At 40.2% G+C, this 22,677-nt stretch overlaps 1 protein-coding gene across 2 annotated transcripts in view; it reads right to left on the bottom strand.

The window, feature by feature from the left end:
• The window catches only part of NDST4 (N-deacetylase and N-sulfotransferase 4), a 107,276-nt gene that overhangs the window by 11,477 nt on the left and 73,122 nt on the right, over window positions 1–22,677 (bottom strand). For both annotated transcript variants that reach the window (XM_013104270.5, XM_013104271.5), the window contains exons 7-11: window positions 7,689–7,871; window positions 5,841–5,937; window positions 4,355–4,478; window positions 2,537–2,711; window positions 1,216–1,386 (exon numbers count right to left, since the gene is read on the bottom strand). In XM_013104270.5, the coding sequence (XP_012959724.4) occupies window positions 1,216–1,386; window positions 2,537–2,711; window positions 4,355–4,478; window positions 5,841–5,937; window positions 7,689–7,871 (750 nt within the window). The remainder of the gene's footprint in view (window positions 1–1,215; window positions 1,387–2,536; window positions 2,712–4,354; window positions 4,479–5,840; window positions 5,938–7,688; window positions 7,872–22,677) is intronic.

Raw genomic sequence — 22,677 nt, 5'->3', positions numbered from 1 at the left:
CGGGATGCTCGTCACCCTCTGCATGCTCTGAGTTTCCCAGGACAGCCTGTGCTCCTCGGAGCAATAAGCTGGGATGTAGAGAGGAGGTGGAAGAGATGTGCCCTGTTAACTCCTGGGGACAGCCTTGCTGCAAGCTCTGCTGCTTTGGGCAGTACTCCTTTCCCATTGAGGAAGGAGAAGAATGGCCAGCGCTGAAAGAAGAAAGTAAATGACTGAGACTTTCTCCTTGTTACTGGAAATGGGATTGACCTGCTTCTCCTTTTTGTAGTACAGCTGAGACTGCATAAAAGGAAAACTGAGGATTACAAAAAGACAGAGCTTGTATTTATTTATTTATTTATTTATTTATTTATTTATTTTTATTTTTATTTTTATTTTTTCCTCAGTCCCTGAAAAAATAAGCAATGCTCAGTTTTACCTCCATACAGCAAAATCTTGTCCCACATAAAGCAAGCTTTGGGGATACCTGTGCATTAGGCTTATTCACTAAAAACCCTTTTACAATGTTTCTAACAATAGACAGACGTATAATCTGTGCGGTGGGCCATACACACAGGTAAAGAGTGCCCCTGCGTATGTTTTGTAGTATTAAAGCATTTGTTTTAAGGTTTATATCTGGAAACTTTTTTTTTTTTTTTTTTTTTTTTTTAGTAATAGCAATATTGTTTAGGCCTGTGTCTTTACTCAAAATTTTAATGGAAAACATTATAAAACACAATTTGATAAAACATCTGAAGGAAGATGGGGAAGAGAAAGAATTCCTGCTCTAACACTGAGAAGGGCTAATCCCCTATCAGAATCAAACAAATGTGAAATTTCTATGAAAGGGAGTGAGTGGGAGAGGGAACGAAATTTCTGTTTAGAAAAAGCCTTGGCATTTTCTAATGAATTTGTCAAACCTTCCCACATCATCTCATGCTGCATCTGCTTGTTTCTTGAGACCCAGAAGCCTTGAAAATCCTGGAAGGAAGGTCCCAAGCCCCCCAGCAAGCCCATGTGGCCACAGGTTATAGTCTTCCTGTTGCATTTTATCCGTCAGAAGACAGAAAAAATCAACACATTTCTGGTAAATGTTCTGATCTTGACAAATCTGAACTTCCTGAGGGCTAAGAGTTCCAGTGGGAAGTATCCTGTCACCTCTAATGATGAGGCCTTACTCGTTTTGGGACTCTCTGAGGGCTGATGAGTTTGTTGAATTAACAGGTTGGAAATTACCTGTGAAGCTGGGTAGTGAGTTAGCCATCGTTCGATGTGGACAGCATACCATCCAGGTGTCAGGCACCTCTTCTGGAGGGTCCTTATCTCCGAGGGTGCCCAGTGGCCTGACGTTATGACTTCATAAAAATTGAATTTCAGGGCAGCAGGGTCCTCGTGGGATCGCTGATGCTAATGGGAGATATTTAGGCACATGTCACAGTGACCCTGAAGATTAAGCCGTGATCAAAGAGAAAAAGAGGAACAAATCGCTCTGGTACTTCTAACTCACACGAAGATGGGAAACAGGTCTCCTAATGGCCTCCTTTCCAATACACCCTGTAACTCTCCTCTCAAGTGGCCATGACCAGCCTGCCCTTAGCCCAGAATTTGCAACGTGCTGAGGGATGAAGGCTGCGGCTGCCCCACTCTGCGCCTCCGCCTGCCTCATGCTGGAGCCCCGGGCACGAGGAGGGCTGGGGAGGCAAGCTCTGCCAAAGCAGACACAATGTTTTACTACTCTGCATCTCGCTTTGGCATTCGTAAAGGTGCAAATGAGATATTTAAAAGGGAGCAAGTTGCAGCTCTAAGCCATGTTTTAGTTCTTGTAGAACTCTGGGTAACAATATCGGAAACGGTGTACTTTATGCTTATGGTAAGATTATTCATTTGTGTCCTTTTAAACATGGCATTTAGTATTTCTGCCATTTCTATAACTACATGCTTAAGTGACTCTTTAAAAAACAGCATACAGACTTGCTTATGGAGAGGTGTGGGCTCAGTAAAAGGCATGAAAGAGCCTCCTAGAGTTTCCTAGGAAAACTGACAGACTTTCCTTTGTTTCCAAGGAGAGAAAAACATCAACAAAAACAAAACAATAACAAACCCTACTCCACAGACACAGCTCATTTTAACTCCTTGGAAACTTTAGAAGGCATTGCATCCATTTGTAAACTACCGCATGTTGCTCAGCCTGGAAACTGGAGGGCTGGATGAGGTGCCAGATTCTCAGCATAAAAAGCTCTGATTTTCTAGCTAGGCCATGCTTATTTTCCCCACTGCATCTCCCTGGGTAAGGAGCATCGCTTTTCCTCCATGCAGTGTCAACTGTAATTGAGATTAAACTGTTTGTTTACAGCTAGTGGCAGCTCTGTGCTGAGAAGTTTCATCATTTATGACACTGGTGTCACAGGTGCCAACTGCAAAAGATGGCATTCAGCATCCTTCCACTTCTACACCGTGCAAACACTTTGCAATAAATCCCGTTCTTTCTCAAGGACACAAATTCCATCATCCCCTGCTGCTGATTTCACTGTCCGTTTCTTGAAGGCAAGGTCCATACCTGGTACCAGGAGTATGCCCGGTCGGATGGGTCAATGAGGATGGTGATGATCTTGGCCTTGGGGATGAGGGAAGCAGCTCGTTTCGGCGCTTCCTCAGAATGGAAATAGTTGGCACTTTTCTCAAAGAGGAGGTTAGTTGTGATGTTGGAAGGAGTGGGGAAGAAATCCATGTACCTGGGAGGCAAAGAAACTAATTAGAACAAGCAGTGTCATAAATGATATGTCTGCATCCCATTTCATTGTAGGTGAAAAGGTGGATTTTCAGCCATAACTCACAACAAGCAAAATTAAATTTCTCAGCTCACTCCAGGAATGGAATAGGGGGAAGAGAACTTGGCTCTCAGTACTGGTAATAGCTAAAGCCTCCATGAAGTCAGGTAATTAGGTTTTTCCTTTGATGGATGGGATTTTTGCTAATAAGTTCAGTGTCAGAGGGAGATCTCACCAGTTTGGAGTGAGTTCAGTTTTAACTGCAGAAAAAAAAATGGGCAAAGCTTCAAAATGTCAACTATTTAATTTTAACATTGTTGGAATATTTCATCTTGGAATTGACAAGTCTTTTCTCTTAGACATTTTCAGGAAGCAAGATTTTAATTTTGTCTTTGAATGGTCTTTTCCATTCAAAATTGATTGGAAGTAAAAATGTATAATATAGGAAGTTCAATCAAAAGTGTGAAGAATTCAGATGAAGCGAAAAGTAAAATTGTTTTGGAGGCATTTTTTGGTCCCTTTAGTTTGGCTGAGCACTCTGTGAGCTTCCAGTTTTGGTGTGGCTAGCTGTTTTTGTGTACTTTCTGTGGAAGTAAAGTATGTGGGACCTCACCCTGTGCACACAACCCTACTAACCTCTGAGCCTAAAGGCCAATCTCAGCGAAATGTGGCAGAAGGGGTCTCAGCAAAGCCAGCCTCTTCCTCTATGTTGTGTGCACAGGGCTGCAGAGGAGAATCCCCATCACTACCATGGAAGAGAGAAGGACCTTGATGGAAGCTTGCACTCTCACAGCGTTTTTGTGGAAGAAAGGCTGGTTCATGAGGCTCCCTGCTGCCCCAGCCACTGCCACACTGGTGGGGCAAGCCCTGCTCTCCCAGCCCTCTACTCCTGCAGCTTCTCCTCCTTGTGTAGTACACCATATACTCCATGGTTGCTATCTGCAAGCTCTTTCTTTACGCGGTATGAAAAATAAATGAGAAGCATTTCTTTCTCCTCCTTTTTCATGACACCTTGAAAAAGATTAATCTGTTTCTACATAGTGTGATGTTTGTCTTGTATTTCAGTTTTCATACAAAGATGAAGAGTGCCATTCCCTGGGGAAACAAAAGCCCTACAAAATGTTTTTCTTAAGCAAAAATAGTTAAAGCAATGTTTAAAAATTGTAATAGGAGTATCAGATGAAATTCTTTATGGAGGGCTTTTTTTTTTCTCATGAGAAGCTGAACCTTGTTTCATGAAAAGCACCGTTTGAAGAAAAGGAGTGTAATTCAGCCCCTTCAAAATTGATACAGCTATGAAAAGACAGAGATGCTATTCATTATTAAGACAGACATTGTAACTGAGCTTGCTATTGTATTCATTTCTGGAAAAAAAAAAAAAAAGAAAGAATTTGTGACTGTAATATCTAAACAAAATTAAGGACTTGATTAAATGTCCCATCATTACAAATTAGTTTCTTATTCTCTCTGATAATGCCAAGCATAACAAATTCATCCAGTAATTATGTAGATGTCATACATGCTTCTGTAATTGTTTCATTGTGTTTTAAAGTGTATTATTAATGGACGCTTTTTTTTTTTTTTTTTTTTTTTGTTATTCTTCTTACCAGTCAATACCCTTGTGATAGTTGTTTCCATTGAAGAACTGAACTTCTTCAAAAGTTTTTGGACTAGGGAGATTACTGATAATGGAAGGATGCATCAGAAGAAATAAATAAAGTGCTGTTGTTCCTACAACACAAAAAATAGCATTAAGGAACAGAAAAAAACACCATTGACTTTTTTTTTTTCATTTAAGAAAGTACTTCTAAATCAATTCATACCGAAATATACAGGAAAATTAGAAAGATTACCTTTTTATAAGAAAATTTCCTATTGATGGAAGGCACAAGGTGTTTTTAGAGGGAGTGAAGAGCATGTGCAGATTTCTTCTGTGCTCATTAAATTTTCCCCATTTCCAGACTCTGAATTCTACTCTCTGGGGCAAGCACGATACTGCTGGTGCTGACTTTGCTTGCATGCTTACCTATTTATTTATCCAGTGATAGAATTTGGGCTGGTTTGCTTTTAAATTATTTACATGCACAAATATTTCAAAAGTACTAATTGTGGAATTATAGTTCTGTTGCTCCCAGAACCACACTTCTGTCCTCTGTGTATTTTTCCTGGCTTTCCTGGGGTTGTTGAGGAATAAAAACTTGTTCAAGTCTTCCAAGTGACATTGTGTATTTTGTCTATATCGTCTATCTGCCAACAAACCTGTATGTAATAAGTGTGCTTTAAAATTCCAGTAACAATAACTTTGTGTTGTTATTTGTTTGTTAAAAAATAACTGAAAATGTTATATGTTGTTAAATGAAATTTCAGGAAAATGTGTCTTTCAAATTGCTCTTCAATGATTTTATGCTACACAAACTATCATTGGACTATGAATCAAGACCCGCTGTCTCTTTGTCACTGTCACAGAATTTCTATATAATCTTGGAGTAGTCATTTATTTCCCTGCCTCAACATCCACTTTCTGCAATACGTCAACAACAGTGATAGCTACCTTGGGAGTGGGAATATGCGGCTTAATTTAAATAATGCCCTGAGACCCCCAGAGGCCTGAAAGGTGGTAATGTGTTGACTGTCAATTAGGGTCTCAAACGGTGGGGACGTAATTTGTCAAACAACTTAATAACAAACTTAACTTAGGGCACCCTGACAGCATGTTTCTTTATGGTGGAAGTTCGCATTGCTTTCTCCTGTGTTGTCCTGCGGTGGGCTGAATCCAGAAGTGGCAGTAGCTGCATACAGCTATCACGTTTCCAGCTTTCACTCCCCAAGGCTTGTGTCAGCTGGCTTTGAAAGTGCAAAAGTACTTTGAAGCCACCAACCACATGGTGCAATTCTGTGTGTTATTCTTATCTACGGCTGCCCTTCAGCAGTTGGCGTGCAAGGCAGGTGTATGCACAGGCTGCTCATTGCTGGGACGGGGCTGCCAGAATTGCTACGTCCTCAGGGGTTCCAGGATTTCAGCACCTTCACTGACAGCCCTGGAAAGCATCGGAGCACCAAGCCAGCACAGTCCCAGCTTTCATTACTTCTTACCTGTTTTCTGGGGTCCAATCACAAGGAATTTGGGTAGGTGGTCACATGTTTTGTCCCTGGACCAAATATCCCTGTGTCGTTTATCATCACATGGATTCTGAAGGTGAAAAAAGACATCTGTGTACATCATGCCAGGGATGTCCTAAATGTTTTGTACGCATGTGAGACTTTGTAGGATCTATACCTTATGCACTAACACCAGTGCCTTACACAAAATAGTAAAATTCCATATTTCCACATAAGAGTTTATTCCTGCCAAATATTGAGGTCACTGGTAGAGATCCATAGAAGCCCTCCCATTGTGGCAGGTACTTGAGCATTCAGGTACACCAAGCCCCTCAATATCTTCCAGGACTGATCCTTACAGGGGTCCCAAAGAAGTCAGTAAAGCTAAACAGCCTTGCAAATACTGGAAGGGAAGGATCCATGTCAAAATCCACACCCTCTGTGACTACTGCATTTCCTTCTCTCTGTTAGTCCAGCCATTTTCATCAACTTGGAGTCTATAGGCATGTAGGTATGCAGGCATGTGGTCCCTTTGACTAAAATTGAATGTATATATAATGGTTTTGCATGACCGAGGATTAAGTTCAGTCATTAGTGGGGGAAAAAAAAAAAAAAAAAAAAAAAGATTAACACGTTGATTTAATCAAGTTTTCATTTGACGTTAGAATGGAAACCTCTGTTTGAATACCTTGAAGGCATTACTTTCAAAAGTGACAAAATGGTTTCAGATACATATTACTTTTAGTGCCAATTTTAATTTACATAAAAACCCAAAAGGAAGGACGAAATAGAAATGTGGGATATTACTGATCTCCTTATCTTTCTGCTACCTGTGAATGCAAAATAAAAACGTGTGAACAAAAGACCCCACAGGAAAGGTTAGGACTGACAGTTCTTTAAAGCAGTTAGTGTATGGATCCTGCTTTTGTATGGTATTGGCTGGTAATAGAAGATACAGTTTGCTAGTGAATAAAGTTAGCAAAATATAATGGAGAAAATCATTAAATGATGTGAATTGCTGCAGCTCCACTAAACTCAATGGGAATATTATCGATTTATACTTCTTTTGCATCTGGGCCAACAATAATAGGGAAATTTTTTGCTCCTTTGTACCAGTGTAAGCCTGAAATAACTGCATGGATCTCCATGGTGTCACTCTGGATTCAAGCCTGCATAGCTAAAAGCACAGTGTGGCACATCATATTCTGAATAAGAGAAGAGCCAGACATGTACAACAATGATTAGGAAATTACAGTGCCGAGATTACAAGCAGCACTGTCGTGCATTTACAGCAGAGATAGAAAATAGCCACTGGTGGGCTGTGCACAAACCCTTCTCCTTTCTTAAAATAGCAGCTATTCTGCAGCGCTGACTGCTCCGCCATCCCTTCTCCTTGCTGCTTTAGGGAAGGGGGTCTGGGTGGTGTGAAATCCTTGCAGCTGCAGTGATGCAACACTGGTGACTCCCCATCAATGGACGCAAGGGTTCTGCGTTGCTTGCCCTGCACTTGCTACGGGCTGCCTGTGTTCATCTTGCTGGTAGTGTGGCATGATTAGTTAACACAGTGTGATGCATCAGAAAAGCTACAGAAGGAAGGGGAGTCAAGAAGAGAGGAGGGGAGGAAAGCTTTCTCTCAAGTGTAAGGCAATTAGTTGCTTTTAAACGTGCCTGATTTGGAGCAAGAGGAAGCTAACGCATTTCTATTTGAAAGAAGTGGTCTTTCAAGAGAATTTAAATAACCTAAAAAGGCATACTGGAAGAAATAACACATTTTAAGAAGATCCTTATTCCAACAAACAGTGCAACAGTGCAATCGGAGGTAGGAAGAGGCTATGACATTACCTGCCAAAGAGGGTCCGTCTGCTCAGGGAAGAGCTCAAAGTACTTGTGTGCCAGCTGGAGAGGGGGCAGTGTCTGCAGTTTCAGGTTTGTCGAGCTCTTCACAAAGCTGGCCAGGTTCGCAAAGGTGTATAGCCCCAGGCGGTCGTTCCCGTAATTAGACAAATGGGTCATGAAGATGCTGATCTGGGAGAGAAGAGAAACCTTTCAGTCACAGGACATCAGGGGACAGCAGCATCTGCCTGGAAGGGCAGTCATGGGGCTCTCAGGATCTTGGCCAATCCCTATTTCCCCCACCCAAAAACAATAAAAGAAGAGGAGAGGGTTGAACTGGTCCTATTTGCTAATCTGTCTGCCAGCTTCAAGCCTCAACTTTGCCATATGTGCACCATGCCTTTAAATTCCCCCTTCTCATCTCAGGGGATGGTATTCACTCATGGGGTCTCCACAGACTGGCATTCAGGAGATGCATTAGGAGATTCTTTATTCTTCTGGTTTTATTTCTTTTGACAAACCACACAGAAATAGTTTCTTGCATGGCCCTGTTTGCTTCCTTATCCCTGCACTGTGGGGTATGGGTTTATGCCACATGCTCGGATTTGGGGGGGGCAGCACTGTGTTGCTTCCCAGAGCACCAGCCTTGCTCCTCAGATGGGCAGGCAAGGATTAATTCCAGAGCTGCTATTTACAGGATTAATACAAAAATCTGACTATTATGCTGTCTCCTCCAAATTCAGGGTTGACCAGTTTGTTTAAAATGGAAGATAAAAAAAAAATCTGAAATATAAAACTTTCAAGCCTTTATGGAGGATGATATCTCAGCTGAATATCAGTGTCATTGATTTCTCCTCAAAGGCAATAAAACTTCTGTCTTTTTACCAGTCTTATTATGGTTCTCCTTTACATGGAGAACTTTATGTCTGCTGCTTTGTAGATCTCATCATATCTTTCCGAGGGATAAAGAGAAGAATTTGTAAGAATAATGTGCAGAATATATTTCCCACTATTTTCTTTAGACGAGGTGATCAAACTCAGTTTCAGCACTGCAAAGGTCTGTTTTACCTGTAGGTTGTCATTATTTAGCTTTCTGCAGATGCTGTAAAACAGGCTGTTGTTATTTGTCTGTTTTGCTCAGTGCATTGGCCTCAGATAGGATGCATAGTGAAAGTGGAATTTAGTTATACTGTTATGGAGAGATCACATCACAGCGATAACTAAAGTATAGATATATATACGTACCTATATTTCCAGCAACAGCTCTGAAGCTGACAATCAATAATATCCAGAAAGTAAGTACTAATTAACGTGACTACAGCAATTAAAAAAAGGCACGTCAGGCAGTGAGCTTCTTAACAACGCCATGCTTCAAGGAGTCTTTAATGTGAAGTAAAAAACTAGAATTTTAATGACAATTACAGCAAACTCCAGAATTTGTGTGTCTCAGCGGGGTGGTGGCTGGGCACCCCAGCAGCTGAACTGCTGGGAGGTGGTAGGACTCAAAATTAGGGTTGTCCTGCTTAAACTGGCTGCTAAGTGCCCAGGTGCCTCTCAGGAGGGCTGTTACCGGTAATCCATTTGGATGGTCCACCTGATTGCTAAGAGCTTTCTGAAACAAACCACTGGTACCACCTGAAGATTAAGCTCACCCTTCAGTATGTGGCTGCTTGGTACTTGTGGGCTTGAGTGCTGTGGACAAAAATACTGTGTCTGTAGTGCACCATGCTGTTCTGCTTTTCAGAATAACCACATAACAAAAAGCCACAAGCTTTCCACTCTCACCATCTTGTTCTGCCACCCTGGTGGTACTTTAAGTGTCAGCCCACAATGTTTAAAAACATGTCCATTAGTTTGTTAGATTATTTATGAGGCTTTTAGTACTTCTATAAGGTGAAGATGGATGGAGCTTAGGAGAAATCGTCCCTTATGGCCCATCTGCAGCGTGTTTGCACTGTGCCTATTTTATTCCACACAAGGTAATTTATTCTTCACTTTTATTCTGTTCTGAGCCTCCTTTGAGCAAAGATTGGCAACTATACAAGATCTTTTTTTTATCTGCCTTACTTTGTGGATTTCAATGCCTATGTATTTTATGAGTGAAAAAGTTTAACAAAAATGAATATTAAAATTGTTTTAGACTTTGTTGTACCCATATGTTGTACCCAAGAACCTTATAAATAAGGTAATTTTCTTATTTTCTTTGGGTTTCCAGCCTACTGGCCTTTTTTGAATATGTCTCCCCTCCAAGAATGCATGCAAACCCTTTCAGATTTAGAGTTCAGCTCCTAAAAATGTGTTAAGTGCTTCCTACAAACTATTTAGAAATGATGAGAAGGAAAACACTTGTAGGAAATCTTGATAGAGAAGATGATCTTGTCTCTAAGTGTTTTCCATTCTTTGTTAAGTATCAAAGCACCTGTCAATGACAACATTATTGTAGCAATTTAATATTATTGCAGCAAATAACATAGGCACGTAAATCTACTTGCTCTTTTTGCTTATTTACACTTGAATTTGGACACGACTTTTTATGTAAAAATGTACTTACTGGGGATAGATATTAGATATTTCAAGAGTTTCATTAGGCTTCTCTCCAGTCCAAAAGAGCCAGTTGATCGCTCTTTATAGACTCAAAGGATCTTAGCTCTCAAATTATTTGCTCCTTTGATCTTGTTTAAAGTGAAGAAAGCAAATGTGATGTTTTATACACCGATAAAACTGTCTAATTCTTTGCCATCTGCCTCCAAATCTTTTGAGAGAAAAGATTTGATGGGTTTTAACTGTTCATGTTTAGAGCATGGATGGACACGAGTCTGTTTTCCTGCTGATGCTTCAATATGTAGCCTAGAAATGTGCTGAGCAAGCATAATGTTGCTGCATGCCTTGGGGCTGGCACTATGATGCACAACACGGCTGCACTGCTTTGCTGTGCTGTTTTGATCAACACAGAAGGGAATCAGCCTCATGGGCAGGAATGAGGAAACCACTGAAAACCAATGAATGTCCCTTCCTGTAGTGCTGCAAGCAAAATTGGGGAATAAAGGAGAGAAGACCATGTTTCTATACTTCCTGAGACAAAATGCAAGATACAACACAGCCTGACAATAACTAGCAGCCAGCACTTTGTCAAGGTGGGGTAATGCTTTTAGGAGGTAGGCAGGACGCTGCTTGTGCAGCAGTGCAGTACAAAGGCAATCAATGGCTTCAGATTCCTGAGGCTACAGAAAGGGCCCTGGGTGCACTGCATTTCTCTTAGGGTTAAGCTAGTATAAGCAATGTGTGTTAATAAATGTGCAGAGAGATGCTGAACACAATCCCTACTATTAGTATACAGTCTATAGTCAAAGAGATATGCGAAACTGGGTTGGTTGTGAGTCACTTTGCTGGTGATTTTGCCTTGCCAAGGAGCTAGAACACAGCCACTTTGTAGGAGAACAGTGTTCAGACAACGCTGCGGTTCATATGGATGCAGTATCTCATTAGCTTTGGCAATTCCCCTCTCCCTCTGTAACTGATCAGTAATATTTAGAGGGCTAAAGGGGAGAGAATGCTGAAGGTAGGCAGGAAAATTTTTGCTTTTTTCTTTCTGCCGTTCACCCTCTGATCCTGATCTCACTTGCTGCTTCTCTCTCATACTCCATAATACATTTTTTCTCAAAATCACTTTACCTCCTCTTTAGTCAGGCCCTTTTGTTACAGAAACATTCATTTTATTTTTGTAATCCCCCATTTTATTGTATGCAGATAAGAAACATCTACAGCTTTTTAGCTGAAAGCTATGACTTTCAAAGACTTGTATAGAAATTGGGAATTTGGAGACTTACATTTTGGTGGTGACAAAACTGAGGCATGAAGGGATGGTATCATTTGCAGAGAATTAATCAGTATGCTAATGGAAGATTAGGAAAAGGAAACCAGATAACCTTTGATTCACCTCCATACCTGCTGGACAGAAAGACAAGCATTGTCGCTTCTGAAGAAGAGAATTGATGTTAGGTTCAATTTGAATGGGTAGATTTCTCTGTATAAAGGAGTTTTACCCATCTAGTGACAAATACCTGGAGTCAGCATTATAAAATCAATGGGATTTCTCTTCTTAAGCCTGTTCCTCATTTAGGGAGATGAGTTAACATGAAGTCCTTTCCCTGTAGAGCAACAGATCTTTAAGGGCTGAAGTCATTGGCACGTACTGCCCTATGTATTTTTATGTAAATATGTTTATGCAAAATATTCAATCTTTAATCCTGCTTTTTGTTGCTCAGCTCTGCAACTGTTCAAATCAGTGCAGGTGGCCCCATCAGAGTGGCTGGAGCTGGCACAGTATGTGTTGCCTCAGTGGCCATGGGATACTGCAGTGGGGCTGGTACCCTGTGTGGGGTGAGACATTCAGCACTTCCAGGAGTATCTTATTTATACCTATATTACATGGGAATGAAGGGAGAGATGTAGCCCACCAGCTGGAAATTCCAATTTTACTATTGTAACAGGCTTTTTTTTTTTCTCCTTGTTTCTTTTGCCTACTCTGTTAACATTTCAAATGGGTGCACAATTATCTGTAACTTTTATCTTCTCTACAAGAAAGAGGTGAGAGGACAACAGCGGTCCTAAATTTCTCAGATCAGTTGTGCAGTTAATGTCATTCTGGTAGGTAAATCATATTTTTTTCCATTAGTTTGGATGGACAGAGGCGAGAGGATTTTTTACATCCCTATCTGACAGGATCCAACAGAAGTTACATCCTACATCTGTATATTTACCAGCCTCTCTGCTTGTAAGTCATAATATTTGGTTAGCGTGTTATTAACAAACCTGAACTGTTGTGACCCAAGACAGCTGAGCATGCAAACAGCTCCTGCGGAGCAGAGAAACTGTCAGCAGCTCCCCAAGCAGCAGGGCTGGGGCGGCTGCTCGGGCAGGGAACAGGCAGCTCCTGCTGTATTTCAAAGCATGGTCAGATGATGACCCATTTTTCTTCCCTTTGAGAGCTTGCCAGGCTAATTAAAAAGACAACACCCCCCAAGCAGAGGGTAATTAATGCGGGGTGCAAACTTCTGGGGCTAGTGAGATGGGAGTGAAAGGGGGCTGGGGGCTTCATGTACAGCTGGATTTGGCAGGCGAGGCTTTCCATAGTGACTCAGCCAACACTGGCCACTGGTGTGCGATGCCCAGCATCCTTCCCTGCAGCAGGCTTCTCTGGGCCTTCTCCTGCTGCACTAGGGCACTCTGGCAGGGTCAGGTCTAGAAATGTGTAGTGGATAATCCTGGGGCCCCTTGGTGTCTGGCTGATGGGAGGTGCTGGCGTGGTATGTTAAAGAAATAAGGATAAGCAAGCAGCGTGGGAAGGGGCTCCTGCTACCTGTAAAAATCTGGCTCTTCCTTATGTATCTATGTAAATGTAAAATAATATCTGGGTTTGCTAGTATGGTAAAAGGCTTGTTTCCAAAATTATTGGAATATCAACCTTTGCTTTAGCTACTTGTAGTAGAAACTGCATTCTCTGCTCAGTTAACTCCATTTCTCCAGAAGCACAGCCCCATGTACCTATTCAAGAATAATATGGATGTTTATTTCCTTCACTAAGTGCAAAACTCAGCATAGTCTTAACTAAAAGGAGTCACAACTATGTTATAACATACCTGATTAACATGCATAGACTGATTTTTTGTTAATTTTAGCTGTTGCTTTGTTTAGTAATATGGAGAATGAGAATGAGAACAGTTGTCAAAGAACCCAATAGAAACATTTTGTAAGGCTAATGAAGTCTTCCCAATATGCACGCTCACAGTAATATTGTGTTATGTATTTGAATTGCTGGGTAAAATCTTCCAGATTATACCGCAGGGTATAATGATGATTAGATCTAGAAATTGTACCTTTTAACTCTCCATTACAATGTGCCTTTGCTAAGCACTGTGTGGCTAAGCGCTGTCTCCTAAAACATCAGAGGAAGGTCTGTTTACTATAGTGTACTTGGACATGGGAATTGGTGTTTCTACAACTGTAGATATGACCTCAGGTATACTGGTAACTGTGCGGCTTTGACTACACAATTCTGCCACCTCAGCTTGTGTTCAGACTTGTCTCCAAGCTCCTTGGTTGTGACTCTGTGTTATTGCAATGCCTGAAAAAATTCAGTATCTCATTGGGGAAACTACTGCAGAGCTCACATCTTTGTCCTGCTTTCCTGCCAGCAGGATTTTGGGCAAAGGTTGCCTGCCTATCTCTAGAGGGCACTAGTCTACTCTAAAACAGCAATTTTTATTTCCTTTTTTTTGGGGGGAGGATCATTCCAGAGAACTACAGACCACTGTAGAACCTGCAGCGTAGACATAGTTTTAAAGAGAAGTTGGCAAAAAACAAGCTGAACTCTAGTGGGATTTTTAGCCTGTCCGGGTGATCCACATCATGCTACCAGCAGCCAGGTAGCTGTGAAAATCCCATTAGCTACATTTTCAGGGGCTTCAATTCCTTTGCATGTGACATCAGGAACACAAATATACTGAATATTAGAGAGTGAACTGACTTCCTAAAACAGGGCCCTATTGCTTTTGAGTTCCATCCTCTGTGTGTTTGCATTTGTTTACTACAGGATTTTGTTCACATGCAACTTTGAGTGCAGGAATGTCTGGTGCTTCACTTCAAAGCTGGATCTTTAGTAGACTGAGGGTAAATCCCACCCTCAGCTAGTGTAAATCCAGCATGACTGAAATGTGCAGCTATGTTATTTGTATAGGAACTGATATTAAATAAGGTTGCTTCCTGTGTGTATCCCAGAAGCTTTGTGTTCCATAGCTGACAATGTCATTGCTATCTGAGCTAATTAAAAATTATGAAATTATCACAAAGCTTCTGGATTCTGCTTGCAAATAACATGCCCGTGTACAAGAACAGAAATGCCTGGGAAAAGAGCTGTTAGTGCTCCAGCATCCAGCTGAAGTGTACCCCACCAACCTCCCTGGTATAGCAGGAATATAGTGGGAATCAAATACTGGCTGATGCCTTCACATTGATATTTTAAACTGTGCCTAGCTGTCAATCTCCTGTTGGCAGGGACAGTCGATGACAAAAGTTTTTTATAAATAATGTGCTCTACCTCATCCTATCTCACCCCCAAAAAAAGCAGAAGCAATCTTACATGTAGACCCTTCCTCCAGGTCATCCCCCTGCACTGCCCCTTTGCTAGCAAGCCCAGGCACAGAGGCAGGTCTCACACATGTATCCTCCCTCCTCTAAGAGGAAATTGTTTTGCTCTTAGTTTAACAGCCTTTTCTCTTGCTTCTGCACCTCTTAAATGAAATTTAGTGAGAAGGAAGGAGTGAATTCATGCAAAATAAGTGAGGGTTATAGTTCAACGTTGCACATGTTGGGAAATGTATGGTGCAAGCATCCCATTATTGTAGAAAGTTGGTAGCATATTTACTGCTCTTCTGTTCCTCTTGCATGAATATTTCCCAGAAAAAAATGAGTTTTGCTATTCTTTTTCCATCGCGCTTGGAAAATGCTATACAGTTGCTCCAAGAACAAACTCTCATAATTGGATCTAGATGGCAGCGTGTTGTATTTCTGAATGTGTAAATGGCATGTCATGGCTGAGAAATGCAAAACTGTCAAGTGTCCATTTACTAATACCAAGTAGCTCTATGCTAGGCTGACCACAGAAATACCTCTTTCAATTTCAAGTGTTCAATGTATTTCACATCCTGACAGCCTCCTATTATGAATTGCAGACTTTTCTTGTACCTTATGAGCCAGAGCCCCATTCACTGATAATGAATCCCAGAATGCTTGGGCCCTTAATGCAGCTGTTTGTACAATAGCACAAAAAGGAAGCTAGAGCTGAGATTTTTGTGTTGACAAAGCACTAATTTTAATAATGACAAATTGTTTCACTAGAATTCAGCACTATTCATATTCATGACCCTCCTGCTACTAAGTGAAGTCATCTATATGCCTGAAAATCGCCTTTTTTACTTTTACTCTTCCCACTCCGCACATCTTTTTATATTCTAGCATTTTTGACAGGATAATCAAATATTTTCCAAATATGATATCTCTGAAGAAAGCAGCAAAAGCAGTGTTTGGAAAAAAACATCTTTGACTTTGATTGAAGGGGAAACAAAAATGTTGAATGGCATTACTTCCTGCGTATAGATACTTTACAGTGGTTGTACTCCACCCAAAGTGCTCCCAGTGCTGGGAGGGGAAGCCGTTGTTGATCACCGGTGTTACAGGGCTTTGAGAGAATGATACCGATGCTGTAGTGTCTCTTATTCTAATGTCCTTTACACAAAAAGCAAAATTGTCTTTTACCTGGGAAAGCTTTCTACTTTTCTATTATTTAGTGGGCATGATTATACATAAATTCTTTATTATTGACAGAAAACTCCTGTGTGTTGTTCCTTTCCCTGTGTGAATAAAGTTGCTATTATTCTTTCTTATTTTTTTCTTTTCTAGTATCTATCCAAGTGTCACTTCTTAAAGGTTAATCATGACCACATTTCAATATAGCAAGTTTCCCTTGTTATATACATCTTTGATATGCCTGATGCCTCTGGTCCTAGATGAAGAAAACTAGGTGGTTCCACTCCATTAATTAGATTTCTTTTTTTTTTTGTAAATCTTGTAATTATCTTTTTACTACTTTTAAGGGTGTACACTCACAGCCTGGAGGAAAAAAAAGGCTGCTTTTGACTTTATGCTATCAGTGTAAAGCTGCATTAAGGTGGAAAACTTAAATGGATTTTTTATGTCTGTTCATTCAGCACACTTGGATAAGTGGTCAGTAGCACATCTAATTGTGGGCAAAGCTCAATGGATTCTGCACAAACACCATGCTACAAGTTGTACCTGTGGGCCCTGTGAAGTCTTTGCAAAATCTAGAACAATTCAATCCTCTTATTAAAAAAAAAAATCATTGTTATGTGAGAGTCATGATATAGGGATTTGTTTTGTTGGTATTTGTGTTCTCATTGAAAATACTTAAACTTTCCCTCAGAAAAAAAAAAAAATCTATTCAGTTTAGGCTCAAAAATAAACACAACTTCAAATGACAAAAACAGACCAGATGAAAAAGGATTTGTGTACTATTGTCTCAAGTCAGATCTGTACACAAACTTTCTGAAAGAAAATGAAAGTATCATTAAAGAAGTGGCTCTGAGAAGTCTCACATTGTTTTAGTCTTCAGATTTCAACGATGATCAAAGAGTTTGTATAAGGAGGTAGCTCTCAGTAACGCATTTCCTTGACTGTGTACAGCGTGTGCTCTTTGTTAACTTCTATCAAGCAACTGCATAATGCTGGTTGAGGTTGTCAACCTTCTTAGCTATAATCCTCTGCAGATCAAAATCAGTACAACCTCAATTATTTTGTGCCAATTAATTTGAATATTCTTTGGCATCACTTTAGGCTACCAAGCTATATTCTGCTCTGACTAGCTTTATCTACAGCAACTTGTGAAGTTCTCCCTATTACTGCACTGGAGTAATAATAGCTCTTCCTTACTGTTCTTAAAGCTACGTATACTGTCCTGATGTTACCACTATCACAACAGAAGGTCTGGTTTGATTCAGCAGGTGAATGACCACACTGGGCTAGTCCAAGGTCCTCCGCAATACCTACATAAGGCTTGTAAGAGCACTGTATTTATTGCAACATGGTTAAAAATGCAGAATAACTGTAATTAGTTATAAGGAAGGGGGAAGAGGCCATGGGTCAATACTGTTTTTTGTGGAGCAGAGTAGGCTGACATGGGCTGTGGATGGAGGAAAGCCCCACATGTGAGGGCTGACTGTTTTGGCTAATGAAACTGATTGCTCTCAACTGATAGTACCTTGATTAACCTTCAGAAGCCTCAGCAAAGAGCTGGTTAGGCAGATGGTGGGGGCAGCTTAACTAACCCTGTGGAATTGGGAGGTAGGTTGAGCAGTTCCTCATCCTGGACTATGGTCTCCATGTGTACCTGAAGTCCGTGCTTTTGCTTCCTAACTTGCATAGCCTAGGTAAAAGGACTGCGCGTAGCCTTATGTCATAAAATCTGCTCTGCAACGTGGAGCAGAGCTATAGAGTACATGGGACACCCAGGCAAGCTCTATTGAGAGAGATTAAAAGCCACATAAAATGGTGAGTTTGATATGGATGCATATACTTGGATCAACTTTGAACACTTGTGTATAGTGTGACCCATATATATATGGATAATAGTGCAGTGCTCAGACTGAAGCCATGAGTATCAACTAGCCCCAGGACCAGCTGTTAGGCTTTTTCTTCTAACCTTATCATATTTCCTATTGCTTAGCCTTATTTCTAGAAAAGGGTCGGCTTTGCCCTCTTATTTGCATATGGTTGTTCTTAAATGTCTGATACCTAATTAAATAATGACATGTTTTAGTAGCGTGTGGATATTACAATCCGAGAGGGATCACATTTTAGTGCAGATTTAATATCTTTGCAACAAAACTAATTATTTTTCTAGAATTTCCAAAATATCCTAGGGGGGCTCTTACTTCTGCAAGTGGAAAATAGAAAATTTATTCCTGTTTGACTTTTTAATGGAAATAAACGTCTCTTTCATTACTTCGAGGAAATCTAAATGCAACGCTTATGTTTTAAGCAATGTGAAACCTCAGTTATGTAGATCCCAAAGGATATGGTATATAATTGAGCGTGTTTGCTCTACCCATGCAACACCTGCGTGGTTATGATTCCTGGATAAAAAGAGGAGGCTCTGCCACTCAGGAATTTGTGTAAATAACTGGATGCCATTCAGCGAGGGAAGCCAGCAGTGTCCAGGCTGCCAAATAACTAATAACAGTGGTAATAAATATTTATGAACATTGCATTTGAGCCAAGCGGTGTGCACAGGCCAATGCACGTGCTTGACTCTGATCTCTCCACATATGTACTATGTGTCATCTGGGCGTGCTCCTTCAAATTTATCTCATCCGCAATGACCTGGGGTTAAATTTTGTCATCCTGTGCCCTGGAGATGTCCCCTGACTACTCTGACGGTTTCTAGGGGTGGATGTTTCTAGGTGGTTTCTAGATGAAACTACTTTTTGAGTAACTGTGGATATTTTTAAGGTTGGCAGATGGACTGCCTTCAGGGGAAAAAAAAAAAAAAAAAGCAAAAAAGCATGTGCATGGGCACTGCAGGTGCATAATGTTCGGCACATGGCAGTTTTAGCACCTGAGGAAGGAAGCTCACAGTTTCCCAGATCACAATTCAATACAGAGGCAAAGATGCAATTAGCCCTATTAGATACAGCAGGACTTCAGTAAGTTCAGTGGCTTGACCTAGTGACAGTACTTTTTTTTTTCTTCTTTTTTTTTTTTTTTTTTTTTTAACTGGATTTTCAGATGTTTTTCACTGTTTACCTTTCCAACCAATGAATTAAAACATAATCCTCTGAGCCACCTGAACTTTGGGAGAAATATGCTTGTGTATATGCTAATGGCAAATAACAGCCAAAGCGATCACTAGTTTGATTAAATGTCCATAACTATGACTGTTTCTCTGACAGTTCTTTTAGTAGATGTTTAAATAAGATTTTCTCCAAATCGTGTTTTGAATGAAGGAATTACTCTCTTATCATTAATGAGGCACATCATAGTTTCCAGGTAGAGGAAAGCAAAAATCTCTGAGCAAAGAAAATTACTGCCCAGGACTCTGTGTAGTGCATGGTTGTGGAGCAACTATAAATCATCCCATTTAAACTGAGGCCTCTTATAAACACTGAGTAAGTGTTTTCACCAGGATACTTTCTTTCAAACAGCAAAGAGAGAAATGCCAGGTGAATTGATAAAGATTGGAGATGCAGGAAATTTATCATTTGTTTTTATAACTCTTCTGCTGTCATGTTGCTATTCTTGCAGTTTTATGAAGAGCTGACTTCTGTGTGTTACAGAGTATTCATAAATGATGATTAATTAATCCATTTTGGTGGCCTACCCTGAGCAAACAAACCTCAGAGTTAATTTAATTCTCCACTCTTGGTTTCAGAGGAAAAAAATACAGCATTTTCAGTTCACTAGAGGATATAATATTCTCAAATCAGCCACTTTCCAATTAATTTTGAATGGCAAACACAGCAAGGAAATTTTGTTCTTGTCCATTTACTTCTATTAAGGATTCATTTTCAATAATCAGAGAATTCTGAGTCAGCTCATTCTTACCTTAAAGGTTTGCTCCTGACACTTTAATAAATTACCATACGGTGCGCACTTGAAGGCAACGGATTCTTTTTCTTTTTGCCCAATAACCCTCTTGTTGATGCATAGTCATTTATTACTATTTCTGCCATCACCTAGCTTGCTGGTAAGTAATTCTGATAAAGTACCAAAACGTATGATGTGGAGTATCAACTTCCATAGAGAAGGAAAATGTCATGAAATAAAGAAGAAAAAGAAAGATCATGTGTTATCCTAGAAACATTTTCTTCGTGAATTTTAAGCTAATTAGTTTCTAAATATGCTCCCGAAGGCTTGAGTTTCCATGGGATAATATTTTCCTACACCAGCTCTTTGCAGCTGGTGTGGCAGTGTGGGATGAAGGAAGAAAGAAACACTTATAAAGGGGAAAAAAGATTTAAAAGCCTGAGCAAGATTGAAGTGGATGTAATCATACACCAGGAGCTGGATGATAAAAGTGGCTTAAACTTTTATGTTTGTTTATTATATTTCTATCATGTTATTAGTGCCTACTGGGCTACTAGTTACAGAAGAAAATATGTTTTGGAGAAGGGTTGACTGTAGGGTAGATACAGGCATTTTTCTAGCCCGCTCTCTTTCAATACAAATGTATGTTGGTTGTATCGAACCTCAATACAAGCTGTGGCAGGAGGAAAACAGGATATGTTTATGATGCTGAATGGACATAGGAAACAAGCGTTTTTTCTGAATAAAGAAGAGATACTGCCCACTTACTCAGGCAAAAGCTGCTGCCTGTTCAGACAGCTCCAGCTGAGATGCCGACGGGACAGGAACCTTGTGGTCCTCTGTACAAGGACAAGTGTCTGGTCACTCTCGTGCTTCGCTCTATCGACCACATACATGTGGTAAAATGGTCCCTTACATTGTCCAAGCAGGACAATGGGCCAAGACGAATAAGGACCTTTTTTTAATCTGGTTTGATATAATTGTGACCATTAAAAGAAATTGTGGCATAGCTGGTTAATAGTAAAGCTCCCTTTTGCTCTGGTAGAATTCACGTAACTCTTCTCATGTTGGAGAGGGACACACCTGTCCCTATATGCAGTAGCCTGCTAATAATGACTCAGTAAGTATTGACCTTTTTGTGGTGGTGGGGATTTTCTTTCTCCTGAGGTCCTCTACATGCTGAGGTCCTCTATTCACAGGGCCCTTATTAGAACTGCATTATGAATTACTTTTGGATTGCAGCACATTTCCTACAAAGCCCAAGGTTATTTTATTTTACTCTTTCTGCAGCTATGCTCAAAGAAACAAAGCAAATAAAAAGAAAAAAATATTAACACTCAAGATGTTTCATAATAGCATTCCCAGATCTCTCGTGGAAGGTATGAATGAACCCCTCTCTGCATTTACTTTTAATATTCTGAAACAATAACGTGATTCTCATCTGTTTTGTGATGAGAGTAGGAAACGAGAACAAAATGTTCTAAGTATGGCACATGTGGGACATGGAGAATCTAGATCTAACAGACTGGAAATGAACAATAACCCTTTAGTTATGATGAGTTTAAAAATGTAAATGCATTTAAGTGGCCTTCAAAATTAAAAGCCTCCCGTGACACTTACAAAGAATTTGAACAAAACAAGATTACACTGCAAAAAGGCAAAGTTAGAATAATAATATTCCTTATCTAGGGTGCGTCTGCAGCTTCTCCTGAGTTGAGTTTAAAGTTACCTTTCAATCACAGGTCTGATTTCACTCTTGACAACTAAATTTCCACAGAAGAAGCTAATCTTCTTGAATGACTACATTTCATCTCAGGATGAAGCTTCTTAGGGATGTTTGATTGAGATAGGAAGAGAATCTTAAGTGTTAAAACTTTCACGTTTTCCTTTTTCTACTACTTATATTTTTTAAACTTAAAGTGGCTTAGTCTGTCAGTTGCAGATATGTCTTATTTTGATTTTTTTAGGACAAAAGCATTTTGTGCAGGGTATGCTTGTGTCTCTGGGTACTCTGTGGTGATAGAGATATAAATCCAGAGTAAAGTGTGTGTGTACATACATATGTAAAATGTTTATACGTATATATAAATAAGGAATGCAGGAATGGCCTATGCAAATTTTTTTTGGTGGCACAATGGAAAGGAGATGATGAAAGACTGAACTAAAATACCTTGCAATAACAAGCAAGAAGAAGAGTTATTCCAGACAAGTTCACCTCTGTAATAGGGGAAAAAAAAAAGTGAGGAAAATTAGAAAAAGAGAAATATCTTGTGGAATAAAGCACTGGATATTCCTTGGTGCAGATTTAACTTTGATTTAACTACCTCTCTAAGGGATATCTGGCATTCCCAGTTCAGGCTACAGAAAAATTTATTTCATTGCATTTAGCCATGACTGGGCAAAGATAGGAAAGCCTTGAGATGGTGGGGTCCCATTTTATGTTTCATTTTCTGCAAGCTTTTCTGTTTCTTGAATGTAGCCATATGTGCAGAGGTTGAGTCATACTTTTTGAGAAGCTTTGTCCTTGCATACAACAAGATCTGCAACTATTTCTTCTGTTTCAGAGTTAACTTTGCAGTGCCTCTCAGATGGAGATAGTGGCTTTGGACCTGAAATGGGGATATAACTAAGCAGAAATTAGGAAGGATGCTGCAGTAAAGGGAGTGGCAGTATTAGGGGTTATCAATCTGCTTTTTGAGGTCAACAAATAACGAGAACCAGACTGGCAAGTAAATCCAATTAACTGACCACTCAATTGAGCAAGTGGGTCTTGCTGGGTCTTCTCAAAGCCTGACACACTTGTTATTGCTATGGTGTTTGACTGAGGTGCCTTTTGTGCTGC

Source organism: Anas platyrhynchos, chromosome 4 (assembly GCF_047663525.1).
Source record: "Anas platyrhynchos isolate ZD024472 breed Pekin duck chromosome 4, IASCAAS_PekinDuck_T2T, whole genome shotgun sequence".
NCBI lineage: Eukaryota > Metazoa > Chordata > Aves > Anseriformes > Anatidae > Anas > Anas platyrhynchos.
Note: the sequence above shows the minus strand (reverse complement) of the source record. Positions and strands in the feature narration are given on the sequence as shown.